At 31.8% G+C, this 12,161-nt stretch overlaps 2 protein-coding genes across 2 annotated transcripts; one reads left to right on the top strand and one right to left on the bottom strand.

Moving 5' to 3' along the window:
• Nucleotides 1–246: 246 nt before the first annotated feature.
• On the bottom strand, nt 247–3,701 carry LOC122607681 (cytochrome P450 Tp4149-like). The gene is made up of 2 exons (XM_043780701.1): nt 2,786–3,701; nt 247–971 (listed from the first exon to the last, which is right to left on the bottom strand). The coding sequence occupies exons 1-2, from the start codon at nt 3,698–3,700 to the stop codon at nt 363–365; spliced, it is 1,524 nt and encodes a 507-aa protein (XP_043636636.1). The 5' UTR covers nt 3,701; the 3' UTR covers nt 247–362.
• Nucleotides 3,702–6,685: 2,984 nt separating this feature from the next.
• On the top strand, nt 6,686–11,236 carry LOC122607680 (alpha-isocomene synthase-like). The gene is made up of 7 exons (XM_043780700.1): nt 6,686–6,790; nt 7,412–7,685; nt 7,801–8,182; nt 8,561–8,779; nt 9,857–9,995; nt 10,174–10,422; nt 10,943–11,236. The coding sequence occupies exons 1-7, from the start codon at nt 6,707–6,709 to the stop codon at nt 11,234–11,236; spliced, it is 1,641 nt and encodes a 546-aa protein (XP_043636635.1). The 5' UTR covers nt 6,686–6,706.
• The last annotated feature ends 925 nt before the right edge of the window (nt 11,237–12,161 follow it).

Genomic DNA, 12,161 nt, shown 5'->3' with positions numbered 1-12,161 from the left:
CTAAACCACATTCCTCGCTACCGTCGCCGCATTGCATGGATACCATGCTCGTATATTAATATGTAAATCTTGAAAGAAAATTAATTACTTGTACTGTGTGGTAATTTAAAGCTTCGTGATCTGGTGTTCGAAATCGAATGGAATTAGAGTTTTCTGAAATTAACCATTCTAACGGTAGGGCTTATAGCATATCTAAAAATTTCCACTGAGCTTAAATTTAATGTTTTAAAAAAACAATAACCCACATCCTTTTATTTAATAAAACATACGTATATCATTAAGAAAACCAAGCACACATATAATTATTGGATCTATGATAACATCAAATGCTCCTAATCTTGTATGGTTACACATGGCAACAACTAAAACCGAGCACTTGGTATAACCATTAAAGGGGATGTTCTACGAACCACTATACCACATGTCTCATTCATGTCCAAATCCTCATCTTTGAACCCATTTGGCAATGCCAAATCAAACCTGGAAATAATATTCGCTAATACAAGCTCAGTGACAACTACTCCAAATTGGATCCCAGGACATTCTCTTCGACCAGCACCAAATGGAAGCCAGTTAAATTGTTGGCCTTTATACCTAATCAAATTATTTAAGAACCTCTCTGGCCTAAACTCATTTGGATCTTCCCACAAGGCAGGATCTCTTCCAATTGCCCAAGCATTGACTAGCACTTGTGTGCCTTCTGGAATGTCATAACCCAATAGTTTTACATCTTGTGTTGACATTCGAGGCGTAAGAAGTGGGGCAGGTGGATGTAAGCGCAAGGTCTCTTTTACGACTGCGGTAAGGTATGGCATTTTCTCCAAATCCACATCAATGATCATAGATCTTCCTTTTGCTACTTCTGTTACTTCTTGTTGTAATTTCTTCATTATTAACGGATGTCTTACTAGCTCACTGATTGCCATCTCTACGGTTGTTGATGTAGTATCGGTACCACCAGCAAACATGTCCTACATGATATACAACTGATATCATAATCATAATATTTATCATAAAGATTTGGTGTTGTTATAAGTCTTTAATAATTATCACCTGAAGTACAAAAATAATATATATATATATATATATACTAGTAGCGTACATGTGCAAACAAATAGCCTAAATATTTAGTATTTTTTCCTACTTTTTATCATAATCTTAAATTCGTTTTTTATAGTTGGAATTTAAGTAAAATAAACGTTTAACATAAAAGAAATTAAATAATCATTTTTTATTATAATTAGAAGTCATTAGACATTAAAATCTCGATGCATCAATATATATATATATATATATTTATGCTTTATATATCTTTTTACATTAGTTTTATTATCATCCAAAATAACATCTTAATTACTTATTTGTTTTATTTTTATATTTAGTTTTACAATAGTCAACCCCTATAGAAAGAAGGATGGGGAACCCCTCACATTTGGTTTTTATAATCATGAAAATCATGGTGGACCATGTATTTGTTTTAAATTCAAACAAATAATAAAATATTTGTATGTGAGGGGTTCTCTATCTAAGCTTAGATGGGGAATAACCCCATACTTACTTTTCCCATGTATATATATATAGAGAGAGGAAAGACTTGTCGGAAATCGCCAGTTGGCTTGGTCCGACCAAGAAAGGCATGGGACTCTCTGCACCCAAAACAGATGTGCCTTTTGATTCTAGGCGGCCGGTCCAATTCTATGGAATTCGCTATATATATATATAGGGTAGAGATCTAGAGAGAAGTTTCTTAAGGAGAAAAAGGGAGAGAAAATCCATTTTTAAAAAGTTTTTTAGCTTGTTTCTTTGATTTTTTTTTCATTTTTTCACCATCTTTATTCCTATTTTAATTAGCTCAATCCATAAATAAAATTTAAAATAATTAAATTTTTATTAAATTTTTTTTTCCAACCCGAGTTAGTAAGTTATATGTGTAAGAGTACGGTACAGGCTTCGCCCTTAAGGATATTAATAAAGGGTAGCTGATGGGTGTGATATGTCATAGAGGGTGATAGGTCATAGGGGGTGATGGTGTGATCTACCTAACGGGCTTCGCCCTTAGCCATCATGGCTCCGCCATAGATCGAGAGGTTTCGCATATAGCTTACGGGCTACATCTTTGAAAAAAAAATATCTTTAAAATTTTTAATATGGAATTAATTAATTATAGAGAGAATGAAAAAAGTGAAAAAAATAAAAAGAGTTTAAAAAAAAAAGCTAAAAAAAATAAAAAATAAACATTATCTCCCTTCTTTTCTTAAGATATCTTCTCATTTGATCTATATATATAAGTTCATGGCCAAATTTTTATAAAAAAATTGAAATTATAAATTATGAATTACATGACATATGATTAAATTAACTTACATATAGAGTATGTTTAAATGTAAATTAAAATTAGTAATGAACATAAGAAAACAAATAGGACCATTGCTAGGAATTTATAATAATTCTAAGTTTTAAGCTATATGTAAATTACTTGTTGGAAGATTTAGCATGTTGTTTTAACTGGATCTAGCATATGTTATTTTAACTGGATCTAGCATATGTTGTTTTAACTGGACTTACGTGCATATTCGATGAACAAGAAAACTCTTTTCCCAAAACTTGAATTTAAATAAGACCACATGTTTTACATAAAACTCCTCCCTAGCTGATGGTCAACCCACATGATTGTTTGGTATGTAAGGAGTATGCCTATTTGAGTAGCTAAACTCTATCGTCATCTCTATCTCAAACATTAGGTTTAATAATTAACTATCTTAAAGATGAACTAGAGAAATCATACCAAGATGAGTGCTTTAATGCTATCTCTCTGAATTTTGAAGTTTATCGTGTTATCCTTTTGGACATCTAATAAGATACCAATGAAACTTTCCTCCTGATCGTCACTTTGGTGACCACCACTTCTTTTCTTGTTCACATGATCTTCAATAAGCCCTTCAAGAAACTCATCAAACTCTTTGGCATTTTTTTCCGCCCTTCCAACTACACCACTAACTCGATCTATCCATCCTAGCCATGGTACTAAACTACCAACACTAAACACAATCAACAAATCTAAGAACTCATTCAATAAATTGACGAGCTTCGACCCATCATACGTCCCCCCGATGGCCACGGTACAAATGATATTATTCGAAAGTGAAAAAAGCAATGCACTTAAATCAACTAACGAGCCACAACTTTTTTCAAGTATGTCAATTGTTCGACTTATTTCTTTTACTCTAACTTTTTGAAATGACTTAACTCTTGAATTACTTAGAAGATGTACTACTGCAATACTCTTTAGTTGCCTCCAATGTTCACCATAAGGAGACAATGCTATGTCCTTACACCCGTACGTTATTATACTAGGAATAGTGAATTTAGGTCGACTACAAAATGACAAATCTTGAGTTTTTAATATCTCTTGAGCTGCTTCAGCAGAAGAGGCCACAAGAGTGGGTACACTCCCTAAGTGAAGAAGCATAATTGGACCATGTTTTTGAGATATTGCGTGAAGAGAACGATGTGGGTTTGAGCTTAGTTGGTGCAAGTTTCCTATGATTGGAAGCTTTCTTGGAGAGGGCGGTAAGTTTAGTTTCTTCTTCTTTGGATCAAGTGGAAATATTATCTGTATAATAAGAATCATCAAAGTGATGAACGAAATTAAAAATAAGAAAAAGTTTTGTAAGGACATTTTATGTAGAAAGTCTGTCATATACTTTTACACACATGAGTCATTAGTAATTAAATCGACATACAATATATATAGAGTGGATTGGTTAGGTTTCTTGGCAGTGCTTCTTTGACTATATGAAAACTGGAATGAGGAGAGAAATAGGGAAAATATTTGATTGGATTAAATATCAAATATATGATATAATATATACATGTATTTATAGAAAGTCATCTGTACATAAATTTATCATACACCTTAAATGCATTATTCAGCTCTACATATAACCAATCATACTTTCTAATCTAGAAATAAAATCATTAAAAATGGACTAGTATTAGTATTAGATAAAGTAATATACGACTTACAACAGCCTTAATCTTAATATTTGATTTTTTAAATTTTATAACTTTTTAATTTTTAGGGTTAAGTGCACCGGAATTTAACTAACTATGTCTGAAAAATTAAATGTGTGCACGAACTCAAGTAAACCTTCATTGTATGCACGAAACTTATTAAAAAATTTTCAATTTATGCAACTTTTTGTGACCGACCAATCAAAACTTTACACGTGGTATGTTTTAAAAAAATACTTTGCAAGTCATGATGTGGCAGCTCATATGGGCTACTATGTTGACCATGTTACATGATTTGAACATTTTTACTAAGTTTGTGCATTAAGTAAAGGTTTACTTAAGTTTGTGTACACTATAACTTTTCAAATATAGCTAGTTACATTATGGTGCACTAAACCTAACTTTTAACACAAGTTTTATGACTTTTTAAATCTTATCACAAAACTTTTTAATTTTACGCTTTGGTTACAAAGTTCCAAAATAGTGATTTTTTCCACAAATAACTTTTTTCAATTTTTGTTTACCACAACCTTTTTACTTTCTTATTGTTACCATAAAACTTTTGAATTTTATGTTTTAGCCACAAACTCACCTATTCTTTAAATTTAACCTTTTAACTACAACAACCACTAACTTTACGACAAACGTACCCTTTCTGACATAATAAAATGGCAACAGCCTCCTTGTTATCGTAATCGTCAACACCAACTATCCACCGATTTTTAAAATCTAAACAATATCATATAAAAAGTAACCACTAACCCTACGATAAGTGTACCCTTTGAGACATAACCCTCCTTGTTACCGTAATCGTCAACTCCAACCATCCACCGATTTTTGAAATCTAAATAATATCATATAAAAAGTAATTAGTTGTTCACAAAAACAATTTAAAACATGCTTAGCTATAGTAAAATTTACCACTAAGTTTTTGAGTTCTTCAAATTTGGCCATCAATTTTTTTTTTTTTTTTTTAACTTTCTACCATTTATATAAACTTTAAGGGTTTCTAACATTTGCCACCAGACTCTTGGATTTTTCAACTTTAATCACCCATTTGTTTTTAACTTTATAGCTCTTATAACAAACTTTAGGTGTTTTCTAACTTTTACCACCATGTGGTGGTGGTATGGTGATGGCAGCGATGAAGAGTAGTGTGGGTTAGTTAATTGATGTAATACATGTTAGTATAATTATTTTAAGAGTTGATTCATACCTCTTAATTAGTTTTTTTTTTTTTATGACTTTTGCTTTTCGTTTTGTACCTTTTTACATTTATGATATGCTTTTGTAATATATATTTATCGTTTATGTGTGTCAGCCACCTTATACGCGTTATAAATTTTACGTATCGTTAAATTTTCTATGGCAACATCAAGATAAAAAACTATTTATGATATTAATTCACTACAAGAACAATGTCGATTAGTGACGACCTTGTTTAGTGACAACTAAAATTTGGTAACTGATAACCTTATTTAGTTATCATCAAAAAAGAAGGTTACTAAACTTGGTTACTAAACAAAATTAGTGGCCAAAAAGATAATTTTTTTGTCTCTAAACAAAATTAGTGACGAACCTTAAATGACAACTAAAATTTAATAACCATAACAACTTTTTTTCCCCATTAATTCAGTCTATGTTATGTACAACTAAAATTTAATAACCAATAAGTTTCCTAACAAAATCTCTTATCAACCTACAGATAAGACTATCAAGATATTTTGGGATTGTTAATCAGTTACTAACGTGACTCGTAGGGGGAAAAAATTTATAATCTCGATATCAACTAACATAGTAGTCTTGAATACTCTCTCTGTCTCATTTTAAATGTCTTAGTTTTATTTTTTAAGTCTTTTATTGTAAACTTTATCCGTAAATATCTTTGTTTATGTTATACATTAGTTAATGAAATTCATATTAATGAAAAGTATATTTATAAATCAATTCATTCATATACTTTATATCAAATGTTATAAAATATAAACAAAAATATTTACGGTCAAAGTTGAAGATAGAATACTTAAGAAGTTAAATTTGGACAATTAAAATAGGACGGTAAAAAAAGTTACTATCAGAATATAACAAAACAGACTAAGATGTTAATTTTCAAAGGAGTAAAAACGTCAAATTTTCCTTAAAATCAATAAAGGGATAAGTGCGCCGAAATTTACTCAACTAATCACAAAAAGTTATTGTGTGCACAAACTTTATGGTTGTTTTATTGTATTCAGTAAACTTGAAAAGATGGTTATAGTAAACATGAAACCGGTTTCCTACTTATAATATGTAAATCATTTTTTTTATTGTATGCATAAACTAATCCCAAAAAGTTATTGTGTGCATGTCACGTAAGCAGTAAACGGGCCAACGTGAAAATGGTGTCTGACTAACTTCTTACCCGGTAACTTTTGTTTACTATGAGACTCTTAAACAGTTTCCTGAATACAATAAAACAAACCTAGAGTTCGTGCACACAATAATTTTTTGAGATTAATTAACTGCATTACGGCGCATTTAACCCATCGATAAAAAAACATATGCTGTAATTTGATACAGCATTGCACATGGCAAGTGTAAAATGAATGTGTTCCACAATTGACCAACATCCGCCTCGATTTCTCTATAAATTCATTATAAATCTTTTTCGAATCCAAGCAACATAATCAATATATATTAACGCAATTGGAAGATGTCTTTAAAACCAGAAAAAGTTGTCCGCCCAACTGCTAACTTTCCTTCCAGTGTTTGGGGAGACCAGTTTCTTTCCTATGAGGTAGGCATAAATATTATTTAATCATTTTTTAAGGTTGTTTTAACTACAAATTCAATAACTACCAATTACCAACATGCCATTATAAGAACCTTTTATTTATGTAAGCGTTAATTTTAATGTTATAAACTATGAATTGAAGTAAACATATCATTAATGCTCAATCCATCATTTTCGTTATAGTTACAATATTAATTACAATAGTAGTAAGAGAAGCACTTGGTGACCTTAAGGTCTCAAGTTTGATTTATGTTTGGTAAAAAAAATCAATTTCTTTAAGGTACCAATTATTAATGAAGTCTAGGCTCATATGTGAAGTTTTAAAGACACAGGTTTGTTCCTTCAGGATGCTCAGATCATGCGAGAATTATGATGTGATCGTTGTTGTATCGGCATTGTATGGCTTATATGTGTGAATTGATGGGTATCTAATTGTGGTAACGGGACTAGGGTACCCCCATTATTCTTTTTTTTTTTTTTTTGCCAATGAGGTTTAGCCTGGCCACTTGGTACTGACTATTGTCTCTTGGGATGAAGTTTTGGTGTAGGTGATTTTAAGAGCATTTAGGGTATTAGTAACAACAAAAATAGAATTTTAATAGTTGCTATTATTTTTACATGTAGGATGAAGATCTATCAGGGCTTGAAAAACAAGTAGAAGAATTGAAAGGAGGACTAAAAAAAGAAATTTTGGAAACTTTGAACGTTCCTACACAACATGCGAAATTGTTAAAAATGATTGATGCAATCCAACGCCTGGGTGTTGCATACTACTTTAGAGACGATATTGGTCAAGTCTTGCAGCACTTCTATGATGCATATGGTGACCATTGGAAAGGCGACAATCCTTCCATTTGGTTTCGGCTCATGCGACAAAATGGATATTTTGTTTCAAGTGGTTAGTATGCGTGTATATAAATGTATATATACGTGTGTGTATATATATGTTCATCGATTATATGATATGCAAAAGAACCTAGCTAACGGCCTCTTCGGTGAAATGAAATTAACAGATGTCTTCAACAGCTACAAGGACAAAGATGGAGCTTTTAAGGATCCTTTGGAAAATGATATTCAAGGGTTACTTGATTTGTATGAAGCCGCATATCTAAGGGTTCCTGAAGAAGTAATATTAGATGATGCTCTTGCTTATACAAAAAGTCGGCTTAATGACATAGCTAATGATCCTCTTATAAGTAGCTCTATCATCTCTTCGCACATACAAGAAGTTCTAGCACGACCGGTTCATAAAACATTGCCGAGACTTGAGGCATTACGCTACATACCTTTCTACCAACAAAAGGCTTCTCACAATGAGTCATTACTAAAGCTTGCCAAGCTGGGGTTCAACCTTCTTCAATCGCTGCATAAGAAAGAACTTTACCAACTTTCCATGTATTCACATATAACTATCTATCCACCCCCCCCCCCCCCCCCCCCCTTCTCTCTCTCTCTATATATATATATATATATGAGGAACGGGAATATGTAGCTGTTAGATTCCTAATCTTGATTTTTTAGTCCATAAAAGACATGGGCCAATTATTTATATATCATACAATAAATATTAAAAAATTAGTATGTAAGAGGTTCTATACTTAAGCTTATTTATCTAACACTCATATATTCACTTTATTCTCCATATATATATACATACTCTCTCAACATATATATATATACAACACTGAATGAGTGAATTCTACATGCTCTTTGTGAACAAATTAAGCTTTGAGTGTTTCAGAATAAAGTTAACCCAAACTTTATATATTGTAGGTGGTGGAAAGGCTTCGATGTTCCTACAATTTTATCTTATGCGAGAAATAGACTAATTGAATGCTACTTTTGGTCATTAGGCGTGTACTATGAGCCTCAGTATTCTGAATCGAGAATGTTCTTGGCAAAAATTCTTTCGATGGAAACACTTCTTGATGACACGTATGATGCTTATGGTACCTATGAGGAACTTGTGAAGTTTACCGAAGCACTTCAAAGGTAGTAATTGGGTAATGATTTATACACCAATACTTTTTACCCGTACACCACCAAATATGTATAATATAATTATATTGTACAACAACTTACAACATGTTATATAACCATTTGATGGTATACGGTTAAAAGTTGGTCGTGTTAAGGATCATTATTCTCTATATAGATATTAATTGCGTGAATTGATTTACGTGCTGAACATATTTTTAGCAATATTAGCCCCGGCTTGTCTTTAAAATCCTGCAATATTAGTCCGCGTCGTTTAAAAGTTTTAAAAAACTTTAACACGCGCTAATGGCCGTTAAGTTCTCTTTGGGTGTTTAACAGAAGTAACAATAACGGTTGCAAATCAGGTCCTTCCTTTCTAATAGGGAGTCGGGTTCTTTTCTCAAACGGGTGTTAACAATCATTAGATGCTATTTTAGCGTCTGAAGAAAGTTACAAAAACTGATGCAAATCAGGTCTATTTTTTCTAATAGGCGTGACGGTTTTTTTTGTCAAATTAGCATTGTGACTATTGTCCATTTTTCTAACATTCGTTTTTCTTATTTCTTCACATCTTCATAGAATTGATCATGTAAATGATTATTATATCTTACGTTAATATTCAGACTCGCGTTTAAATAAGAAACAAACGAATGTATATCCCCTGTATAAAATTTTTTAAAGCAACGTTATATCTCCCGGGACAAAGCCCGGGTAACATAACTAGTTAACAATAATTTCGGTTAAAATTTCTCACTGTTCGTTTTCACATTCCTCATTTATTTAAGACTTGACACTTTTTGTTTTAAGAAAATATGTTACCCAGCAATGACAAAGAATGATTATGTGAACACCATAATATGTGGCTACGCTTAAAGTTTCATAAGTAGAATTTTATCCTACGGCAATTAGTTATTGACTTGAAATCATGAATTCAACTCCTCATTATGTGAATTACTTGTGTTATCTATATTTAATGATGCCATAATTATCTTGTGGGTGTTCATGTGTCAATACAGCTCCACAATGAAGTAATTAAAAGCTGAAACTTTGTTTTGTCAAATTCTTTAGTTACCGATAATAAGTTCTTCTTAGGTGGTCATATACATCCTTGGAGGGTCTTCCAGAAAAAATGAAGTTGGTATACCAAATGCTCTTGAATATATATGAAGATATGGAAGGGATTTTGAAAAAGATGGGAAAAGCACATCATCTTAACTATATTAGAGAAGCAGTAAGTTGTTAATGAGTTTCAGTTGTTATGATCTGTGTATTTGTTTGTTACACTTAAGTACATTGTTAGGTATCTTTTTGGGGTTTAAATCAGAAATTTTGTGTAAGTTTCTACTTTATTTTAAGAGAAATAATGATACGGTTTCTAGTCATAATTTGTCAAAATTTGTTATTTGCAGATGATGGAATACGTTGGCTGCTATTTGAAAGAAGCCAAATGGGCAAATGAAAGGTATATACCAACAATGGAAGAGCACAAAGAAATCACAGTTGTTAGTAGCGGATACAAATTCACCCTGATAGCAAGTTTTGCCGCCATGGGTGATATAATCACGGATGAAACATTCAAATGGGCTCTCACTATGCCTCCCCTTGCCAAATCTTGTTGTGTGCTTTGTAGGACAATGGATGATCTTGTCACCTACAAGGTAGATCCAACTCTTCTCGATCTTATGCATGCTAAATATATATATATATATATATATATTTGTGTGTGTGTATGTATTTTAGGAGTTTTCATGACTTTTGGAGAGAAAAAAAATTTCTCAAAATAAGAGTTATATTATATAAAGTAAAGATTCATGTGAGAACCATTTAGATCGGAAAAACCATGAGAACTTTTAAATAATAACTTGATGTTCATATGTGACTGTATAAGTGAACAAATTTGTTCACATATAAACAGATCAATTAAGTTATACATAATAATTACTATGTTCATATGTGAACAGTTCTCACATAAACCTTATGCTATATATTTGAATTGGAAGAACTATGCATGAAACCAAGCCTCAAAAATTTAGGTGCTACTTACGTTAAGGTTACTTCATTTGAGGGGATGAATTATATATTAATTAACTTCGATATTCATTTTTCTTTTTTCTTTGAACTGCACTTTTTATAATGGACTGGTGCTAGTTTTAAAGTTTAATTTCAATGGTAATTCAGGAAGAGCAAGAGAGAATGCATGTTGCTTCTAGCATTCAGTGCTACATGAAGGAATATGATGTTAGTGAGCAACATGTCCATGATTTGTTTACTAAGAAAGTTGAAGATGCTTGGAAAGAAATGAACAAAGAGTCCATCACTTGTAAAGATGTTGAATTACCTATAATCATGCGTGTGATCAATTTGGCACGTGTCATGGATGTCCTCTATAAGAATAAAGACCATTTCACGCATGTTGGACCCGAGCTCATTAATCATATCAAGTGTCTTCTTGTTGATGCTATTGCTACATAAGTTTCTACGATTTTTCTGAATAATGGTTGCTTATCGTGACATTGAAAAATAAGTCAAGTTACTTGGCAAAAGATTGTTTGAATGCTCAGTGAAGTTATCGTGTGTGAGATTTTATTTTCTATTTGTATTTTAATGTTTGAGTTATAATAATGTACCAATGTTTCCTTAACATCTGTTAGTATTTTAACGTTTGAGTTATAATAATATGTGAAATATTGATTTGAAAGCTAAAACTAGAAAACTGGTCAAAACATATTGTGATTTGAATATCACACAATGTGTTTTAGTTATGTTTTCAAAAAATACAATGTGTTTTTATTGTGTAATCTAAAAACACATTGTGTTAGGTTTAAATCACAGTGTATTTTAGATAGCACGTGAAAATAAGAAAATTGTTCGAATACACTGTGATGTAAACTTAACACAATGTGTTTTCTAAAAAGATTAAAAACACATTGTGTTAAATTCAGATCTGTAACACCCTGGGCTAGAGCCCGAAATATCACTGAAATTATATAGCACACAGTGGAATTATCGTAGAACATAACTACATGCAAATAGAGGATTCGGTGAATCCAAGCCAACATTTAAGGTACAAGATACAAAGTAAACAAGAAGTCATGACTGAGAAATAAAACGGGTCATTACAACTAATTTCATAATACTAAACATGAACCCTAAGTGGACAACGGATCACGGATCCAAGCTCTAGCAGGAACAACAAGTAGCCATCAATACTCCAACTTCACACGAATACCTGAAAAGTGCACTAAACAAGGTCAACACTAGGTTGGTTAGTTCGTAGTGATGGTTCACCGACAAATATCACGATAAGTAAGTAAGGTAAGTAAAGGCTTACAAGTAGCCTTTATAAGGCTCAACATCAACCAAGATAGGTAACTGAAAGTAAACCTCATCACTTAAC

Source organism: Erigeron canadensis, chromosome 7, assembly GCF_010389155.1.
Source record: "Erigeron canadensis isolate Cc75 chromosome 7, C_canadensis_v1, whole genome shotgun sequence".
Taxonomy (NCBI): domain Eukaryota; kingdom Viridiplantae; phylum Streptophyta; class Magnoliopsida; order Asterales; family Asteraceae; genus Erigeron; species Erigeron canadensis.
This window is presented reverse-complemented; position numbering and strand designations above follow the sequence as displayed.